The sequence below is a fragment of the Cetorhinus maximus genome, chromosome 28 (genome assembly GCF_964194155.1).
Source record: "Cetorhinus maximus chromosome 28, sCetMax3.hap1.1, whole genome shotgun sequence".
Taxonomy (NCBI): domain Eukaryota; kingdom Metazoa; phylum Chordata; class Chondrichthyes; order Lamniformes; family Cetorhinidae; genus Cetorhinus; species Cetorhinus maximus.
In genome coordinates, this window is record NC_135906.1 from 19865264 (window position 1) to 19887188 (window position 21925).

At 44.7% G+C, this 21925-nt stretch overlaps 1 protein-coding gene across 4 annotated transcripts; it reads left to right on the forward strand.

Moving 5' to 3' along the window:
- LOC144668895 (dnaJ homolog subfamily B member 1-like) lies at nt 1-20856 on the forward strand. Of its 4 annotated transcripts, XM_078531358.1 has the most exons (5): nt 24-114; nt 3386-3627; nt 13965-14182; nt 18654-19234; nt 20228-20856. In XM_078531358.1, the coding sequence occupies exons 3-5, from the start codon at nt 13972-13974 to the stop codon at nt 20456-20458; spliced, it is 1023 nt and encodes a 340-aa protein (XP_078387484.1). In that variant the 5' UTR covers nt 24-114; nt 3386-3627; nt 13965-13971; the 3' UTR covers nt 20459-20856. The 4 variants fall into 4 exon arrangements, with proteins under 4 accessions (XP_078387483.1, XP_078387484.1, XP_078387481.1 ...); XM_078531357.1 differs by lacking the exon at nt 3386-3627 and having other exon boundaries at nt 1-114; XM_078531355.1 differs by lacking the exons at nt 24-114; nt 3386-3627 and adding an exon at nt 2168-2246.
- The last annotated feature ends 1069 nt before the right edge of the window (nt 20857-21925 follow it).

The following is a 21925-nucleotide window of genomic DNA, read 5'->3' on the forward strand; positions in this document are numbered from 1 at the left end:
GGGGCTGGGGGTGGGGTTTGGCGAGAAGGGGAAGTGACGAGGGATGGAATGTTCCTGAAAGTTCGAGCAATTTGTTGAAAGTGTTGCGGAGAGACGGTGAGGGCAGTGGGCCTGGTGAGTGATCGTCCAGCCGCTCCTGGTCAGAGAGAGTGTGTGGGGGGGGGGATAATACAGTGTATCCTGGGGGGGGGGGGGGGGAATAATACAGTGTATCCTGGGGGGGGGGGGGGGGGGGGATAATACAGTGTATCCTGGGGGGGGGGGGGGGGGGGATAATACAGTGTATCCTGGGGGGGGGGATAATACAGTGTATCCTGGGGGGGGGATAATACAGTGTATCCTGGGGGGGGGGGGGATAATACAGTGTATCCTGGGGGGGGGGGGATAATACAGTGTATCCTGGGGGGGGGGGATAATACAGTGTATCCTGGGGGGGGGGGGGATAATACAGTGTATCCTGGGGGGGGGGGGGGATAATACAGTGTATCCTGGGGGGGGGGGGGGGGGGGATAATACAGTGTATCCTGGGGGGGGGGGATAATACAGTGTATCCTGGGGGGGGGGATAATACAGTGTATCCTGGGGGGGGGGGGATAATACAGTGTATCCTGGGGGGGGGGGGGATAATACAGTGTATCCTGGGGGGGGGGGGGGGGGATAATACAGTGTATCCTGGGGGGGGGGGGGATAATACAGTGTATCCTTGGGGGGGGGATAATACAGTGTATCCTGGGGGGGGGGGGGATAATACAGTGTATTCTGGGGGGGGGGTAATATAGTGTATCCTGGGGGGGGGGATAATAATAGTGTATCCTGGGGGGGGGGGGATAATACAGTGTATCCTGGGGGGGGGGGGGGATAATACAGTGTATCCTGGGGAAAGGGGGGGGGGTATACAGTGTATCCTGTGGAAAGGGGGGGGGGGTATACAGTGTATCCTGGGGGGGGGGGGATAATACAGTGTATCCTGGGGAAAGGGGGGGGGGTATACAGTGTATCCTGTGGAAAGGGGGGGGGGTATACAGTGTATCCTGTGGAAAGGGGGGGGGGTATACAGTGTATCCTGGGGGGGGGGGGGATAATACAGTGTATCCTGGGGGGGGGGGGATAATACAGTGTATCCTGGGGAAAGGGGGGGGGGTATACAGTGTATCCTGTGGAAAGGGGGGGGGGTATACAGTGTATCCTGTGGAAAGGGGGGGGGTATACAGTGTATCCTGGGGGGGGGGGGGGATAATACAGTGTATCCTGGGGAAAGGGGGGGGGTATACAGTGTATCCTGTGGAAAGGGGGGGGGGTATACAGTGTATCCTGGGGGAAGGGGGGGGTTATACAGTGTATCCTGGGGGAAGGGGGGGTGGGTATACAGTGTATCCTGGGGAAAGGGGGGTGGGTATACAGTGTATCCTGGGGGGGGGGGGGGGGAGATAATACAGTGTATCCTGGGGGGGGGGATAATACAGTGTATCCTGGGGGGGGGGATAATACAGTGTATCCTGGGGGGGGGGGATAATACAGTGTATCCTGGGGGGGGGGGGGGGGATAATACAGTGTATCCTGGGGGGGGGGGGATAATACAGTGTATCCTGGGGGGGGGGGATAATACAGTGTATCCTGGGGGAAGGGGAGGGGGGTATACAGTGTATCCTGGGGGAAGGGGGGGGGGTATACAGTGTATCCTGGGGGAAGCGGGGGGGGGTATACAGTGTATCCTTGGGGGGGGGGGGTGCTATACAGTGTATCCTGGGGAAAGGGGGGGGTGGTATACAGTGTATCCTGGGGAAAGGGGGGGGGGGTATACAGTGTATCCTGGGGAAAGGGGGGGGGGGTATACAGTGTATCCTGGGGAAAGGGGGGGGCGGTATACAGTGTATCCTGGGGAAAGGGGGGGGGGGTATACAGTGTATCCTGGGGAAAGGGGGGGGGGGTATACAGTGTATCCTGGGGAAAGGGGGGGGGGGTATACAGTGTATCCTGGGGAAAGGGGGGGGCGGTATACAGTGTATCCTGGGGAAAGGGGGGGGGGTATACAGTGTATCCTGGGGAAAGGGGGGGGTGGTATACAGTGTATCCTGGGGAAAGGGGGGGGGGGTATACAGTGTATCCTGGGGGAAGGAGGGGGATTCCCAATCGATACATTGGCGAGTTATTGTATACTTTCTCTCAGCGATGGTCTGGATACATTGTTTTTCTTGGTGTTGCAGTGATGGGATTTTCAAGGTTTTTTTTATTGTTTGGAGGTGGAGGTGAGTCTCTCCTGCCTGCCAGGCTGTTGTTTAACCAATGCTGAGAAATTGCCCCCCTGTCCCTCTGTGACAGGCAGCGGAGCACTGGGAGGGAGGGGTTATCTTCTCGATGTAATACTTTATTTTGAAAAGGGTGGAGGGAGATTAGGAAGGAGAAGGTGAGCCCCAAGGCACTTTTACCATAACCAGTACAGATTGAGAACAAAAATCAATCAGCTTTTCTGCACGAGCACCCCCCCCTCTCCTCAAATCCTGGCAGCAAATTTTGGAAATGTTCAGTTAAAGGATTTTCAACATGGAAACAGACACTCCTCCCTCCCTACTGCCCTCCAGATCATGGAGAAACCTGACACTGACTGATCAGCTGTCAGACTCGTCGTCCAAAATAAAAGGTAGAAAGAAAACTGACCAGCTTGTTTTAACGTGAAACCAATTCAGGACTTGGGCAGAGGGAGATTTCTCAGTCTCCATCAGTTGCAGCTCAAGTGAGTTTCCAAGCTAATTATTTTAGTTTTTGGAGGGGGGGGGGGTGGAGGTGGGGGGGGGAATGGTGGTTAAACTGTTATGCTTTTGTGTCCCCTCTGTATTTTCACTGGATCCAGCCGATCCCACCATTGACAGAGGGCTGCAAAGGACTTCCTGCAAAGTACAGTGATCCTGTCTCTCCACTCCCTTTTGTAGCTGCATGTTTGGAGTATTAGTTACCAGCAAAAAAAGTTTGATGACTCCTATTGCACGTTAAGGTTCCGGGGACTCGCTTGACTCCTTGTGAAAGGAGAGATGGAAGGATTGAGCAGCGTGAGGCCTTCTGTCTAGTCAGGGTCAGTGGTGGTGTGTGAATGGTCAAGGGAAGGATCAGGAAGGCCAACGATAGCATTGGTGTCAGTGCTGTGACAGGTCTGAATCGAAGATTCTGTGAACCGATGGTGAGAGAGGGACACGGAAAGAAAGTCGCGCATTCATATAGCAACTTTCATAACCTCAGGATGCCCCAAAGCCCTTTACAACCAAAGAAGTACTTTTGAAGTGTAACCACTGTTGTAATGGAGGAAACATGAAAGCCAATATGTGCACAGCAAGCTCCCACAAACAAATGTGATAATGACCAGATAATTTATGATTAAGTGATGTTTTTGTAGAATCATTGACAGGTTACAGCACAAGTTGGTTGGGGGACGGATATTGGCCAGGACACTGGGGAAGAACTCCCTCTGCTTTTTAGTCGAAACAGTGACATCCATCTTTTACATCCCCATGGTCTCATTTGAAAGACAGCTGGGAAGTGACATGTTGAACCAGATGATCTATATAAATTCAGAAGAAAATCTCTACACATCAATGAATAAATTCCTGGAATAGTTCGCTTGATTGGGCAATCAAGGTAATGGCATTTGCAGTGCTACAAATATAGGTAGATGCTGCAATGAAAAAGTTGGGATAGTAGCTGAAAGTTAATGGGCTGAAAAGTCCTCTTCTCATTCTGACTTTCCTTCCAATCTTGTCTAATCAGAAGGCTGAGAGTGCAGTTGAACTGTTCCTGTGTGTGCATTCTTCTCTATCAGGCACTAACCCCATTTCCTTACTGAACTGAAAATGTTTATTTTTCCTTCCTCTGATGTTTCAACAACAACTTGTGTTTAAATAGCACCTTTAACGTATTAACAAGTCCCAAGGTGTTCCACAGGGAACATCATCAGACAGTATTTGACATTGAGCCACATGAGGATATGTTAGGATGGGTGACCAAATGCTTGGTCAGAGAGGTGGGTTTTTAAAGAGTGTCTGAAAAGGAGGAGAGAGAGGTTTGGCGAGGGAATTTCAGAGCGTAGAGCCCGGGCAGCTGAAGACATGGCTGCTAATTCAGGAGCAAAGAAATTGAGGGTGTGCAGGAGCCTGGAACTTCAGGTCTGTATAAATTAATTACTCACTGGTGTAGCCAGGCATTTGTTTTTTTTTGTTGTTCATTCACAAGCTGTCAAAAGCAGTATTTGTTACCCTTTCCTAATTGCCCTTGAGAAGGCGGTGGTGAGCTGCCTTCTTGAACCGCTGCAGTCCATGTGGTGTAAGTACATCCACAGCGCTGTTAGGAAAGGAATTCCAGGTTTTTGACCCAGCGTCACTGAAAGAGCTGCCAATGTAGTTTCAAGTCAGGTGGCTTGGAGGTGAACTTGGTGGTGTTCCCATGCACCTGCTGCCCTTGTCCTTCTGGTCAGTAGAGGGTGTGGGTTTGACAGGAACTGTCAAAGGAGCCTTGGTGAGTTGCTGCCGTGCATCATGTGGTGGAGGGAGTGAATGTTTAAGGTGGTGGATAGGGTGCCACTCAAAGCAGGCTGCTTTGCCCTGGATGCTGTAGAGCTTCTGGAGTGGTGTGATCAATTAATGGCTGTTCGTTTGAAATTTTTTTTTACGCAATGAAATGTTGTCAAACTTTCATAAAATTCTTGTTTGGAGGTTAGGGTGTGTAATCTGCATGTTGAAGCAGGTAAACTTGTAGTGAATTAATGCCTCTTTCTGTGATGCATGATTCATTTCACAGGGACCTCTTTTGCAGTGTGAAATAAGCAATGACCTTGTGTATAATGGAACCAGTACAAACAGAGCTGCCTTATTTTGAAGAGAGGGGGTAGTTAAATGCTGCAGTTAAGCCTATATACAACTGATGGAGTGAAATATGGAATTACACAATATTGATTATTTAACATTCTGACTCTGGCTTTGGAGGAACATTAAATTGGTGAATAATTGCGAGGTCCCTGTACTTAGCCTGCTACGGTGAGTTTTACCTTTTGCTCTGATGGATGCGTTATATTTGGCAATAGTTTCCAAATATTCTGTGTGGATGTTTCCTGCAAATATTGGCACACTCCATCTTAATCTCTGGAAGGCTACCAAAAAAACTACAGAAAGGAAGAAAGTGCTATAGTTGCTGAAACTTAGTTAACGGCACTTTAAAAATTCATCAGATCTCCAGTGTTACCAAGAAATTGTTGAGATCCCTCATGAACTCGAGGGGTTTGTGAAGCTTTTTGATTTCAGGTTACCTGATGCGGCTCTAACATGTGCGGATAAGAATCGCAGAATTGTTATGGTGCAGGAGGAGGCCATTTGGCCCATCGCGTCTGCACCGGCCCGGCTTGCTGAAGGACTAACTCACCTGGTTCCATTCTCCCGCCTTCTCCTCATATCCCTGCACCTTCTTCCTTTTCGGATAACAGTCCAATTCCCTTTTGAATATCTCGATTGAACCTGCCTCCACCACGCTCTCCCTCAGGCCAGAATGTTCCGGCCCCGTGGTGGCGGGACCCTCTGCGGTAGATCCGCTGGCCCAGCCAAAAGTCCACTGGCTTCCAGCGGGACTGGGCGATCCTGGCAGTGGGCGGGGTTTGAAAATCCCGCCCTCAGGCAGAGCATTCCAGACCCTAACCACTCGCTGCGTGTAAAGGTTTTCACTATTGCTTCTTTTACTAATTACTTTAAAATCAGATTTTTCGTCCCCGCCATTTTTAAAGTGAGATTCATTAGGTTTTGGGGGGGATCCAAGAGGAAATATTGATTGCTGAACTCCTTAGACAGGCCCAAGTTCAGCTTACGTGCTGATCCACAAGTCAAGATCAGATAGTAAATTGTCTTGAACACCGGATGGTTAAATATCCTTTGGACTACAAACCCAGAGACTGCTTTTATCTGACTTTACACAAATATATTTTAGTTAGCCTGTGCAAAACTAAACTTTGACCCCCAAATGGTTCGAGATATATATAATTTACAACACAGGAGCAGACCATTTGGCCCAACCAGACCACATTGGCCTTATCTGCTCCAGAAACACACAGCTCCTAATGACATTTACCCACCAGCTCCTGATGACATTTACCCACCAGCTCCTGATGACATTTACCCACCAGCTCCTAATGACATTTACTCACCAGCTCCACATCCCTTTAACCTCTTTTCCTCCATTCACCTACCTAACCCAATCCTGGTGAATCATTTAACTAGGGTTTAGATAAGGCTTAAAACTAATTAGTTGCGGGGGGAGGGTTCAATTGAAGGGAAGTTTAAAAAATCAAAAAAGAAATGAGCCAGCAGAAGTGTGGGGTAGTGAAGAGGTGAATGTTAATCAAAGTATGACAGGTAGGGGCAGAAAATATAAGCAGAAGAGTGCAGCAGAAATTAGAACCAGAATGAGCAATAATGGTAAAAAGCCAAAGCTTAAGGCTCTTTATCTGAATGCACGCAGCATTCGCAATAAGATAGATGAGTTGATGGCACAAATAGAAATAAATGAATATGACTTGATAGCTATTACAGACACGTGGTTGCAGGGTGACCAAGATTGGGAACTCAATGTTCATGAGTATTAGACGTTCTGGAAAATAGGCAAAAAGGAAAAGGAGGTGGGGTAGCTTTGTTAATAAAGGAAGATATCAGTGCGGTGATGAGTAGTGATATAGGTGCAATAGATCGTGATGTGGAAATAAGGAATAGCAAGGGAAAGAATTCATGAGTGGGACTCATCTATAGGCCCCCGTAGAGCTGCCTCACTGTAGGACAAAGTATAAATCGGGAAATAATGGAGGTGTATAAGAAGGACACTACAATTGTCATGGGTGATTTTAATCTGCATAATGACTGGACAGATCAGATTGGCAGGGGTAACATGGAAGATGAATTTATAGAGTGCATCAGGGATTGTTTCTTAGAGCAATACATTGCAGAATCTACCCAGGAACAGGCTAGTTTAGATCTAGTAATGTGTAATGAGGTGGGATTAATAAAAGATATCGTAGTTAAAGATCCTCTAAGATGTAACGATCATAACATGGTAGAATTTCAAATTCAGTTTGAGAGCAAGCAACTTGAGTCTCAAACCAGTGTCTTCAACTTAAATAAGGTTTGGGGGGGTTGGAGTTTAAAAATAGGGCAGTCTTGTTACAAGGGTGTTGATGAGGCTGCTAATGTTCAAGAGGGGAGGGAGTCAAAAGCAGGAAACTCTAGGCCAGTCAGCCTAACATCTGTCATTGAGAAAATGCTAGAGTCCATTATTAAGGAAGAAATAGCAGGACATTTAGAAAAGCTTAACGCAATCAAACAGAGTCAACATGGTTTTGTGAAGGGAAAATTATGTTTGACAAATTTGCTAGAGTTCTTTGAGGATATAACAAGCAGAGATAATAAAGGGTAACCAGGAGATGTAGTGCATTTCCAGAAGGCATTCGCTAAGGTGCCACATAAAAGGTTATTGCACAAGATAGGAGCTCATGGTTTTGGGGGTAATGTATTAACATGGATTGAGGATTGGTTAACACACAGAAGACAGAGTTGGGTCTTTTTCAGTCTGGAAAGATGTAACTAGTGGAATGCCACAAGGATCAGTCCTAGGGCCTCAATTATTTATTATCTATATTAATGACTTGGAGGAGAGGGCAGAGTGTAATGTATCCAAATTTGCTGCTGATACAAAAATAGGTGGCAGGGCATATTGTGATGAGGGCATAAAGAATCTGCAAGGGGATATAGACAGGTTGAATGAGTGGGCAAAAACTTGGCAGAGTTTAATGTGGGAAATTGAGAGGTAATGCATTTCGGTTGGGAGAATCAAAAGGTAGACTATTATTTAAATGGAGAGAGACTCCAAAAAGGTGCAGCACAGAGGGATCTGGGTGTTCTTGTGCATGAAACACAAAAGGTTAGTGTGCAGGTGCAGCAAGTAATTAAGAAGGCAAATGGAATTTTGGCCTGTATTGCTAGGGGTTGGAGTTTAAAAACAGGGAAGTCTTGTACAGGGTGTTGGTGAGGCTGTACCTGGAGTACTGTGTACAGTTTTGGTCCCCATATTTAAGAAAGGACATACTGGCATTGGAGGCAGTTCAAAAGAGATTCACTAGGCTGATTCCTGGGATGAAGGGGTTGACTTATCAAAAATGGCTAAACAGGTTAGGCCTTTATTCATTAGAGTTTATAGGAATGAGGGGTGATCTTATTGAAATGTACAAAATTCCGAGGGGGCTTGACAGGGTAGATGTTGAGAAGATGTTTCTACTAGTGGGGGAGTCTCGAACTAGAGGTCATAGTTACAGAATAAGGGGACACTCATTTAAAACTGAGATGTGAAGGAATTTCTTCTCTGAGGGTAGTGAGTGTCTGGAATTCTCTACCCCAGAGAGTGGTGGAGGCTAGATCACTGAAAGTATTTAAAGACGAGGTAGATTTTTGAAATATCCCGGTGTTGAGGTCTATGAGGAGCTAGCACGAAAGAGGCCGATCAGCCATGATCTTATTGAATGGTGGGGCAGGCTTGAGGGGCCGAATGGCCTACTCCTCCCATTTCTTATGTTCTTATGAACATGGGTTTGCCTGAATAACATTTACAGACACTCTGGTTTCAAATATCCTGTGCTAACTAACCTCCCATCCCCTGAAGGTAACACTTGCTCTTCAATTCTTATATGTAATAATGTTGAAGGAGATTGACTCAAATCTATATTTGATGAAAATATCTTAACGTCTGGCTGCATTTCCTGTCCATACTACTTGACTTCCTGTTTAATTCTTACCACTGTTTGTGTTAATGTTTTGCCTTATTCTGGAGTCCTCTGTCCGCATTTATAATTTTAAAAATATTTTTTCATGGGATACGGGTGTCTCTGGAAAAGCCCATCCCCCATAAACTGTGGAACCTGGCTGCTACTCAGATTTTGAATTTTTCCATTTTAATTTTCCATTGGAATTTTAAGGCCCAAAATAAGTGATTTTTTTTTTAAAAAAAAATCTAAATTATATATTTATAAATAGTGATTAAAAAGTGATTTAAAAAAAAAATCAACGTATTAACCAAATGGAAGCTTTCAGTTTCTCCCAACGCAGCCTGGATTTCAAGTTGTTGATTTGTCTTCTGAGCTGGGGATTATGCAGTCTGAGCATAAACATTGCAATTTGTAACGAGATGTGTCGGTCTGGGTCAGCTACATGAGGCAATATTTAAGCTTGGGCGATAATGCTTTCTGACCAGGAGCTTTCTTTCAGATAATTTTGAAGAAGAAGCGGGCCAAGGTTGTAGGAGTGGAAGTGTCTAGTTGTGACACTACAGGCATCAGCAGCATGGGACAGGCTTGATCGGCTAACTGGTCTATTCCTGCCCTTTGTTTTCGGATGTGTATAAATTTCAAAAGGCTATCTGAGGTAGAATTCATATTGTCTTCCTCTTCAAAAGAGAGGTGTGAGTGTATGAGAGAGAAAAACATTGGCAGACAGTGTCTTTCCTCATTCTAATTTGATTTTATTAAGTTTAACTTTGAAAGCAAATAGTTATAAATATTAGAGAAGATGGAGACAACAGGCCAAACTGGTGGGAATAACAGGGAAACTGGTTTAAAATGAGAATTAGTGGCCTTTAAAGCACCTACAGTTGGAAAGGCCTAGAAAGTGGGCAGCTGATTTAAGATTAAGATGACACAGCTGACAAGTGGATCTTAGTATTGCTCAGAAGGAAAAATTTAAAAGAAAAATTGAGGATTCTACAAAAACTGATTTTATTGTAAGAAGGGTCGCCTATTTTTCACAGAGCAATCATTGAGGTTTCTGCTTTCTCTGAAGTTCAACTGTATGCCTTTCTTTTACGTTTTACTCTGATACCAAAGCTACTCTGACACAATCTAACGAGTATGTTCCCTTGCTGAAAGGCAGCAAAAGCTCTGTCTGGACTTGCTGGGGAACTCCCTGCCACTAGCTGTTGCCACAAACACACACAAGTAAATGTGCGATGGAATTAAGGTGAAAAGTCACCATTCCACAAATAAGATATAGAATGAATAGACTGAGACAGCCCAATTTCCTGCTTCATAAAACTCATAAATAGTATGTAAACGATTGAAACTTTAGTAAACTCAACCTGACAACCTATGATCTATGGACTTTAATATAGAGAACAATAGCTCTTTTATGTCTATTTTTAGATTGAGGAGACCTGCATTTTGCAACATATTGTAAATATTTGTATACTGAAATGATCATAATGCAATCATTTTGTCTTATGGACAATTAAAATAAAATGTAATTATAACTATATCATGAATTAGGATTATTTTATAATTTAATTTTAATTGTCTATAACTCAAATTCTGATTACTTGTTTTATTTGTATCATCATTACAATTTGGCGCCAGCTGACATGATAATTATAATTCTTCAATAAACCAGTTATCTATTTACTTATCTCTACTAAATTTACTGGAAGCAAAGTCAAAGGGAGTCTACTGTTTGCAGAAGGTGTTCCTCATGCTTCTCTCTCTTCCTAAAGAAAATTCCAACAGTCTGTACTGTGAAAGATTGTTTCTGTGATCTGTTCTTAGAGTCACGGGAGGCTTGCATTTCAGATTTCTTAAACTTGATGTGGGATGCTATTAGGCTAACGAGGAATAAAACCCTTGTACTTTCCCTATGTGTTGCTCTAATCATAAAATCCTGAGTCTATTTCTTCAGCAAAGATCATCAGAGAGTGATAAGTATTCACTCTGTGGCATGGTGGAAGTCTCTGAATAAGGAGATTATACCTGGGCTGTTTTAGACCTGAAGTGGACAACATTAGAATGAAGTATTGGAATTGATAAAGTGCCTTGTATGGCCTCAGAAAAGGACCACAGTCTTAAATTGCAGCCAGTATTTTGTAGGCTAATGCAGATGCTAGTCTGAGCACAGTAATGTCCCACAAACAGCAAAGGGACCAGTGTCCGAGTTAATCTGAATTTTGTTTCGATGGGAGAGAGGGATTTCTTTAGAATCTTTACATTTAGAATCTTTACATTTGCCTGGACAAGTAGATGGGCCTTTGGTTCAGTATAAGAATATGAGAAATAGGAGCAGGAGTTGGCCATTTGACCCCTCGAGCCTGCTCCGCCATTCAATAAAATCATGGCTGATCTGTTTGTGCTTTGAGTTCTACATTCCCATCTACCCCGATAACCTTTGATTCCCTTGTTTAACGAGAATCTATCTACCTCCGCCTTAAAAATATTCAGTGACCCCACCTCCACCACCTTCTGAGGCAGAGAGTTCCAAAGTCGCACAGCCCTCGGAGAGAAAAATGTTCTTCTCTTCTCTGTCCTAAAAGGGTGAACCCTAATTTTAAAACAGTGTTCCCTAGTTCTGGACTCTCACTCACATGAGGAAACATCCTTTCAACGTCCACCTTGTCGAGGCTGTTCAGGACCTTGCACACTTCAATCAAATCACCCCTCACTCTTCTAAACTCCGGTGGAAACAAGCCCAGTCTGTCCAACCTTTCCTCATAAGACAACCCACTCGTTCCAGATATCAGTTTAGTAAAACTCCTCTGAACCACCTGCAACGCATTTACATCCTTCCTGAAATAAAGAGACCAAAACTGCACACAGCGTTCGAGATGCAGTCTCACCTGTATAACTGAACCCAAGAGGAACATCTCTGATAATGTACTGAATTGGCACCTGAACTGACAACTTTCAGTCCGAAGAGGCAAGGGTGTTTACTGAGCCAGGTTATCGAACAGGACAAGTGATTATTGATTACTTCTATGAACTAGCAGCTAGGCAACAATCAATTTGAGAGAGCTGCTTAAAAAAACCCCACAAACAGATCAGCAGCTTGTCTGTTTTTAATTAAGAGCCGCACTAGAGGGGAGAGAGATGAAGGTGTAGTTATCACTGTATTTGAACATTGTTTATATTGCTGTGTGTGTGGACATCAAATGAAACTCTAAGTGCTGCTGTACCTGTGACAAAAGCAGTGTTTTTTTTTCTCTGTAGGTTTTCAGAGTGAAAATAAAGTCAAGGTTAAAGTGATTTACCCTGTCCAACAGGAACAGTTTGAAATTTCTAGAATTATTAAAGGGAGCAAGATTAGTGTCCAATCTGTATGCCTTTTGTGCTTTCAATTTACCCTGAACTCAGTGTTTTGAAGGATGGTGAGGAGTGGGCGTGGGGTGGTGGTGGTGTAGAAACTGTGGTAATCAGCTCAAGGGGAACTGAGAAAAACTGCTAGAAAGATTTACAAGAATGTTATCAAAACTGAGCCGTTGGGCTATTTGAAATGATTGAACAAGCTGGGGGGCTACATTGGCAAAAGCTGAGGGATGACTTAAACTCCTTCATCATTCTAAAGACCTCTGGAGATATGGTAGGAATAGAGAGATTTTCATTTGTGGAGGAGTCCAAAACTAGGATCATAAATATAAGATAGTCACTAATAAATCCAACAGGGAATTCAGGAGAAACCTCTTCACCCAGAGAGTGGTGAGAATGTGGAACTGACTACGACGGAATAGTTGGAGAATAATGTAGACACATTTAAGGGGAAAGCTGGTCAAGGAGCTAGTGCTCAAAGATGGAATATGGTGAGCTGAGGCTTGAGTGAAACATAAACACAGGAATGGACCTTCGCAATAGCTTGGTGAGTAATTATATCACTAGGGCTGGTACTGAGACAGGCAGACTGGAAGCTCACAGGTTTGATTCCTGAACTGTGCTGCACTGGCTGATCTTAACCAGGGATAGGAACTGTGCCTCATTGGCTGATTTTGACCAGGGACAGGAACTGTGCCTCATTGGCTGATCTTGACCAGGGACAGGAACTGTGCCTCATTGGCTGATCTTGACCAGGGACAGGAACTGTGCCTCATTGGCTGATCTTGACCAGGGACAGGAACTGTGCCTCATTGGCTGATCTTGACCAGGGACAGGAACTGTGCCTCATTGGCTGATCTTGACCAGGGACAGGAACTGTGCCTCATTGGCTGATCTTGACCAGGGACAGGAACTGTGCCTCATTGGCTGATCTTGACCAGGGACAGGAACTGTGCCTCATTGGCTGATCTTGACCAGGGACAGGAACTGTGCCTCATTGGCTGATCTTGACCAGGGACAGCAGCAAGGGACTACCGTTCACCTCGGAAAGCAGGGGCTGGGGAGCAGAATGATCAGACAAGTTTCTTCTATTGTGACTGTGATTGAGAAACCCCATTTCAAAAGTATGTATGCATGGACACAAGGCAAGAGGAGAATTGGGGCACTGATCGTGTTTGGGTCCCTCGCTGAGATTGCAGTTCATCACATTGGAGAGTCTTACATTTCTGCGGTACTTTTCATGATCTCACGATGCCCCACACCTGTTTTCAGTAAATGACGTAGTTTCGAAGTGTAGTCACTGTTGTAATATAGGAAACATGGTCATTTGCACAAGCAGCAGTGAGATAATGAGCAGGTAATCTGTTTTGGTGATGTTGGTTAGGGAATAAATATTGGCCAGAACAGAGAATAGAACCCCCTGCTCTTCTTTTGAAATAATGTTCTGGGATCTTTTACTTTTATTTGCGAGGGCAGGCAGGGTCTTAGTTGAACGTGTCTATTGAAAGACGGCATCCCCATCAGCACGTTGGTACCGCACTGGAGCACCAGCCTAGATATGTACTCGGGTCTCCAGCGTGAGACTTGAACCCACGACCTACTGACTCAGGTTGGAGTGCTACCAAGCCACAGTTGAGACCTGCCTAACAACACTCGCGATTAAGACTTGCAAGTGAAGAAAATGCCACTTTGATCAGGTGCAAGTGGGTGATTGGAACTGTATCCTATTGTGTTTGGCTGCCTAGGTGGAGGAGTGAAGCAAATGGTGAGTGGCTGGGATATTCCTGTACTGCTGAGTTTTGATTGATGGACTAACTACCTCTTTCTACCTTTTTTTTAGGCAGAAAATGGGGAAGGATTATTATAAAATCCTGGGCATTAATAAAGGAACAGCAGAAGAAGATATCAAGAAGGCATATAGGAAGCTAGCCCTTAAGTACCATCCCGATAAGAACAAATCTCCAGATGCAGAGGATAAGTTCAAGGAAATCGCTGAGGCTTATGATGTACTGAGTGACCCCAAGAAACGGGAAATCTATGACCAATTTGGAGAGGAAGGTAGGCAAGAATTTAATTGCACCCTGAAAGTTCCTGTTTGTTATGGTGCTGTCTGACTCACCTGCTCTTTGGATTCAGATTCCTCATCACCAGCCTCAGCTGGTAGTTTCTGTTATTTAACTGCTGTCTGAACCTTTGAACTCGAGTTACATCACAACAGTTAAATAACAGAAATGACCACATTTTAATATCAGCTGGTGATCAGGAATCCAGTAAATTTCAAGCTGCAAAGATCCAATGTAGATCAGATGATTTCCCTTCAATTGGAAAATTGAGAGTTGAATCTACAACATTCTTCAGATTTGATAATGAGTTGTTCTCCTTCATACCAAGTGGCCAACGTTTGGAATGAATAGAGTATTGGAGCTGTAAAACCAGAAATCGATTAGATGGTGCAACAAGGGGTCGGGGGTTAAGACTGTTGGGTATTTTGGAATGAATGAAATAAGATGGGCCGAATGGCCTTTCTCATTCACAGTTATCTTGTGGCTTCCAGTATAGCTGAAGTCCCTCCTTTCTCTCCTGATTTTAGGGAGGGTTTGTACTGTCCCCGTTCTAGATTTAAGCCAGACATTTCCTGGGATATTGTGAGGAAGCCAGCATGGAAACTATATGCAATAATCACACTGTCTTAGCAACAAGACCAGGTTGTTAGATATTCCTATCTTGAACTTCTGCTACGGCTTTCAAAATACTGAATGTGTCCATTTTTATTAAGTTTACTACTGCTGAAAATTTGCATCCATACTCTTTGTAACCAAAATAGTGAAAAGCCTGTATTTGTCACCTTTAATTGCTACTTTGAGTTTCAGACATTTGCACGTTGACAGAACTGGCTGAAGAAATTAATGTGATGAATCACTATGCAAACTAGGTGGCAAATACACAGAAATCCTCTAGATCAGTGAGCAGACAACTTTCTTCTCATGACTGCATTCAACAACAAAGCATTTACTCTGTTAAAAGCAGTTCACTAAGAGTAAAAATATTCTAATAAAGGAACAGGGTTTAAATCTTCTCACCATGAATAATTGGAGTGACTGTTTCTCATTGTATCCTGATTCGCACAAAGTCCTGTTCTCCCATCACCCCTGTGCTTGCTGACCTATATTGGCTCCTGGTCCAACAACGCATCAGTTTTTAAAATTCTCATTGTGTTCTAATCCCTCTGTGGCCTCATCCTTCCCTACCTCTGTAACCTCCTCCAGCCCTACAATCCTCTGAGATCTCCGTGTTCCTCAAAATTTTGGCCACTTGCGCACCCCCAGTTTTCATTGCTCCACCAATGGCAGCTGTGCTTTCAGCTACAATGCAAGAGTATTTCATTGGCTGTAAAGCACCTTAGGATGTCCTGAGGGTGCGACAGGCTCTATTTAAATGCAATTTCTTTCTTTGACCCTTTTCCCAGCACCAGAATGTCATAACCAATAGAAGAGCTCTTAATGTCACACTGGCTGAGATCAGCTAACTCGGCATTGACCTGAAATCAAATGTTCAACGTTCCCGCTCTCTGCCTTTCCAGCATCACAAGTGTTGCACCTAGCCACTCAGCTATCAGGAGAGTTATCCATGGGCTTTGTCCCAATGAGCCTCTCTCTGAATGGGCATCCTTTTTTTATCGCTGAATGCTAATAAATCAATTTGTCCTGTGCTGGTCAGCACTTGGAAACAAAAAGAAACTGGTTTCCTTGTTGCAGGGAAGGTTCTGGCCCATAGCAGCTGAATAATTTCCCCCTCACTGTGCCCCTCACACCGCCCTCTGCCCCTGCCCCACCCCCACCCAGCCCAGCCCACAGCAATATTGTTATCGTAACTCATCTGCCTGGATATTATGTTCAATGTGTACTGCCTGACATGATACAGTCATGTGGTGCTAACTGCAACTGCTAAAGAAGCTAGGAGAAAGGCCAGTTAGCCCCTCGAGTTTGTTCTACCATTTGGTTCGATCGTGATTGGTCTGTACCTTGACTCCATTTATCTGCCTTGGTTTCATATCCCTAACAAAAATCTATTACTCAGTTATGAAGTTTTTTTTTCAGTTGCCCTTCCCTCCCCCTCAACCCCCCTCCAAGATTTTCAATACCTTTTGTGTGGAGAAGTCCTGACATTACCCCCGAACAGCCTAGCTTTAATATTAAGGATACGTCCTGTATACACATTGGAAAGTGCACCTGGACATTAAGTGTCAGTCTCCCTTCGTCGAATAGCTTGCCAACATTGGCTAGGCTAACCATGAAGAATGAGCAGCAGGTTATTGTTGCCCCTGGAGCCAAGTTCCAGCAAGACTCCGCACCTGAAGTAGAGGACAGCAAAATACCACAGATACATTATGAAATCCTTCAACACATCTTAAACTGAAGGACAAGAATTGGGCCTACAATTGGATCTTTACCACTTGAAATGTATCGGATTCCTGACTAGCAACTGGTGTTAAACATGTTCATTTCTTTTAGTTAACTGTTGTGATGCAACTTGAGTCCAAAGGTTCAGTCGGCACCATCTAAACAAGAGGTCCTTCGAGGCTTGGCAACACTCTCCTATTCATTCTAACACCTCTCTCACTCGTTTCCCTATTTGAACTTTGTGTCTGGAGTTTTAGAAAGGGCTTTTCTTAATGCTGTTAACTCAGTGATGGACAAGTGCGAAATCAGAATGCTGAGTTCTGGTGGGTTCAGTAACTACAGATGACTGGGAATTATTGGAAAGTATTAAACCTTTAGCTTGGCCCTGGGACTTAAGGGTACACACATGAGCCATGATGATCAAAGCTGCATATCTAGTCTAGTGTGTACGACATGCCACAGGTTGCCTATATTCATTTTATTAAATTTTAGTAATTGCAGGGATAAAATACTGAAAGTATTTTCTGTTCCCCAGCCATCAACTCCATCCCTCTCTCTGGTCGTTGAGTCTGAATCAGACTGTTCGCAAACTTGGTATCCTGTTTGACCCCAAGATGAGCTCCCAACCCCATATTCCCTCTATCACCAACATTGTCCATCTCCGCCCCTGCCTTAGTTCATCTGCTGCTGAGACCCTCATCCATGCCTTTGTTACTTCCCAGACTCAACTATTCAAATGCTCTCCCAACTGGTCTTCCACCCTTCATAAAGCTGATCTCAATCCAGAACTGTCACTAAGTTCTGTTCACCCCTCACCCCAGTGCTTGCTGAACTATATTGGCTCACCGGTCCAGCAACGTTTTTCGTTTCAAAGTCTTGCCCTCGTGTTCAAATCCCTTCATGGCCACACCTTCCCTTATCTCTGCATACTCCTCCAGCCCTCCAATCTTCCAAAAACTGTGTTCCTCCAATTCTGCATGTTTCTGACTTTCTTTCGCTCTATAATTGGTGCCTCCAGTTGTCTAGGCCCTAAGTTGTGAAATTTGCTCTCTAAACCTCTCCGCCACAAGATGCACTGCAGGAACTCACCAAGGCTCCTTCGACAGCACCTTCCAACCCATGACCACTACCATCTAGAAGGACAAAGGCAGCAGATAGATGGGAACACCACCACCGAGAAGCTCCCCTCCAAGTCAATCCCCATCCTGACTTGGAAATATATCGCCGTTCCTTCACTGTCACTGGGTCAAAATCCTGGAACTCCCTCCCTAACAGCACTTTGGGTGTACCTACACCACATGAACTGCAGTGGTTCAAGAAGACAGCTCACCACCACCTTCTTAAGGCAACTAGGGATGGACAATAAATGCTGGCCCAGCCAGCGGAGCCCACATCCCATTAATTAATTTTTAAAAACTGTTCAGGCGTGCTTTTAAACCTATGTATCAAACCAAGCTTTTAGTCACCCATATCTCCTTTGGGTCAGTGTCAGTATTTGCTTCCTCAGGTATACAAGTAGTCATTTGATAGTACAGAATTCAAGCATTGCTGAAAGAGAGACCTATCGAAGCTTTTCGTCATGCACTCATCAGGACACTTTGCAAGAATACCAACGTAAGGAGAAAACAACCATTTATACTGTATGAGATTAGAGTGCTGTTTGGTTGGCAAGTGAACTCTGACTCAGAGTCCAGTTGCCAACCAATCGGCACTCTCTCCCCATACGGTATAAGTTGTTGCTTTCCACTTATCAGGACACTTTGTAAGAATACTATGAGTGCAAGACAAAAAGCTTCACTCTGACTCTTTTTTTCAGCAATATTTGCTTCCTGTGAAGTATCTTGGGACATTTTCCTTCATTAAAGGTTCTAAGTAAGTAAAGCTGTTTCTGTGGAGAGTAATTGCTGAACTTCACATTTTCCAATCGCCCCCCCACCCACCACCACCACCGATCGTGCTCTTACTCTTGGATGCCCAGTTGTCCTGTGTTGAAACTTAATCTCTCCTGTGCTCTTGTTGATTTTGCCAGGTTCAGTGAGTTCAGTATCTTGATGGCTTGAAAATATCACTGTTGTGCTGATTCTGGTTGTTTTCTAAAACTAATCGTCGCCTTTCTCCTTCTGCTTTAGGGTTAAAGGGTGGTGGATCTGCAGGTCCCAATGGCACCAACTTCCAGTACACATTCCACGGGGACCCCCACGCTGTGTTTGCCGAATTTTTTGGGGGGAGGAACCCATTCGACATATTCTTTGGACAAAGAAATGGCGAGGAAGACATGGAGATTGACGATGATCCCCTGAGCTCTTTCAGTGGATTCAGCATGGGAGGCATGGGCAATATGGGCGGCATGGGTGGCATGTCTGGGTTTCACCGGACACGGGGGTCTGCCAAAAAGCAGGACCCGCCCGTCACCCACGATCTGAAAGTTTCCCTGGAAGAGATTTTTACCGGCTGCACCAAGAAGATGAAAATCCGGCGGAAGCGGCTGAACCCTGACCGGCATACGTCGAGGCAGGAGGACACCATCCTCACCATCGAAATCAAGAAGGGTTGGAAGGAAGGGACAAAGATCACCTTTCCCAAGGAAGGGGATGAAACGGCCAACAACATTCCTGCGGATATCATCTTCGTGCTGAAGGACAAGCCACATCCAGTCTTTAAACGGAACGGATCCGATATCATCTATCAGGCAAAGATCAGCCTCCGGGAGGTAAGTGCTCCTTTTGGTTTGGTTGTGCGGCCTAGATGTCGAGATCATGGAGAGGGTCTGTAGGAGATTTACTAGAATGGTTCCCATGTATGTGAGATTCCAGTTATGTGGAGAGACTGGGACTGTTCTGCTTACAGCAGAGACGGTTAAGGGGAGATTTAGTAGAAGTGTTCAAAGTGATGAAGAGCTTTGATAGGGGAAGCAAAGGAGAAACTGTTTCCACTGGTGAGTGTCGGTAACTAGAGGAACACGTTTAAAATAAACATAGGCAGGTTTTAATTTTTGTTTAATGCAGTGAGTTATGATCAGGAACACACTGCTTGATAGGAGAGTGGAAGCAGATTCAATAATTCCTTTCAAAAAGGAACTGGATAAATACCTTTAAGGAGAAAATTTGTTGGGCCACGGGGAATGAGCGGTGGCTCTGGGACTAATTAGTCAGCTTTTTCAAAGACCAGGCACAGGCACGATGGGGCTGAATCACCCGTCCTTCTGTGCTGAATCATTCTATGGTCTTTGTTTTAAAACAAATCGTTTTTAAAGTTCTTAGCCTTGCATGGCCTTTCCCCACCACCTCCAGCCCTACAACTCTCTCCGATCACTGGATTCTTCCAATTCTGGCCTTTTGAGCATCACTGACTTCCATTGCTGACCTAATTGGTGGCCGTGCCTTCAGCTGCCTACACCCTAAGCTCTGGAATTCCCTCCCTAAACCTCTCAGCCTTGCCAGCCCCCTCTCTCCTTTTTAAGATGTTCCTTAAAACCCACCTCTTTGACCTTTTGGGTCACCTGTCCTAATATCACCTTGGGTAACTCAGACTGTCAGATTTTTGTCTCGACAGTGCTCCTGTGAAGCAGGCTGGGTCGTCTTACCAAGTTGGCGGTGTTATCTAAATGCAGGTTGTTGAGAGGCTGCTCCTGCCATACCTCCTGTGATGGAAGATCGGTAGCTAGTGTCACTTCACTAACCTATCTATTCCTTCTGTTGCCTAGGCCCTATGCGGTTGCACATTATCTATACCGACACTGGATAAGAAAACCCATATGATGGCATTCAAGGATGTCATTCAGCCAGGCTCGCAGAGAAGGATACAATCGGAAGGGTTGCCACTGCCAAAGCAACCAGACCGGCGTGGCGACCTGGTGATCGAGTTTCACGTGCGTTTTCCCGAATCTCTCTCAAACGCAACGAAGGATAAACTCAAGGAACTCCTGCCACTGTAACTGCTGCAGAGATCTTGGGAGTCCAGTGATTTGTGGGATGGGGGAAAAGGAAAGAAAGAAGTTGTATTTTAGTGGACTGTAACTGCTAGGCTGTGGTCCTAAAGTAGTCATCCCAACTTGGACATTTACTATTGAGCAAGTTGCTTAATGGGCTTTTTAAAATAAAAAAATCTATATTCCAGTCTTTACACAATTCCAAACTGTTGGTGCGCAGACTGTACCTTCAGAACATTAGCACCAACTGTCCAATCCTGTATGTTTTGTTGTTCAGTGTAAATAATGCATTCATTTGTAACCAAAAGTAATATGCGACATAAATAGTATTGGCCATTCTATTCAAATATTGTCTATCTGTAACTCATTACCTCTTTGTTAAAACAATAAATCATTTTCCTTCATTTTCTCGAACTATTACATCGATTCTCAGTCCTGTTCCAAAGTTTTAACCAAAAAAAAAAAACGGGTTTACCTTTTGAAAAGGAAATTAGACGTTCTTCATTTTCTAGTTTGCCCTTGAGGCGGTGGTTGTGAACTCCTTTGGTGAACCGCTACGTTTCATGGGGTGAGTGTACTCCCACAGTGCTGTTAGGGAGGGAGTTCCAGCACTTTGACCCAGTGACCAGGAAAGAACAGCCATTCACATCCAAGTCAGGATGGTGTGGTGACCAAATGGAGGTGGTGGATTTTCCCATGCACCCTACTGCCTTTGTCCTTTTAAGAGCAGGGGTGGAGAAACCTCTTCCTTATCAAGGGCCACTCACTCCCAGGCAAAATCAGTCATGGGCCCCACACACACACACACACACACACAAAAACCAACTTTATTTTTTTAAAGGAGAAAAGTTCAATGTGCCCACTGCTTTAATGCAGTGGCTGAGTTCGCTTTTCCTTCGTGAACCTTGTTACTTCTGGTGCTGATGATGTTGCTACTTGCAACTGGCTTTCCAAATTCACATCTGTTAATCTGACACGCCAGACGGTTCTGCGTGAGAAAAAGTTTTGAAAAAAAACTGCTCACAGCAGTGTGGAGTTCCAAACAGCGGTGCAATTTTCAGCGCATCTCCTCCAGTTCAGAAATTCATCGGTTGCCTACGTGAGGCCTGTAGAATTTCAGCAGAGGCACATTATTGTGTTTAGCCTTGTGATACTAGATTTGATATCAATCACACTCTTATCAAATGCCTTCTATTTAAGAAATGTCCGTTTCCGATCACTGGCTGACAAGGTGGTACGTGCCTCTGGGTAGTAAACAGCAGTTAAAAAGCAGAGCTGTACACAATTTCTAACACCAACACAAAAACAAAAATAGCTGGAAAAACTCAGCAGGTCTGACAGCATCTGCGGAGAGGAAGACAGTTAGCATTTTGAGTCCGTGTGACTCTTCAACAGACTCTTCTTCTGTTTCTGCATCCAAATCACCAGGACGACCATTGTGTGTCAGGCCTGGCATTTCATGGGATGCGAGAA

Coding starts and splice junctions, on each gene's coding strand:
- LOC144668895 (XM_078531355.1), top strand. CDS start 2,170: ATGGTCTGGATACATTGTTTTTCTTGGTGTTGCAGTGATGGGATTTTC. Junction 2,247..13,964: donor TTTATTGTTTGGAGGTGGAG/GTGAGTCTCTCC, acceptor CCTTTTTTTTAG/GCAGAAAATGGGGAAGGATT. Junction 14,183..18,653: donor TGACCAATTTGGAGAGGAAG/GTAGGCAAGAAT, acceptor CTTCTGCTTTAG/GGTTAAAGGGTGGTGGATCT.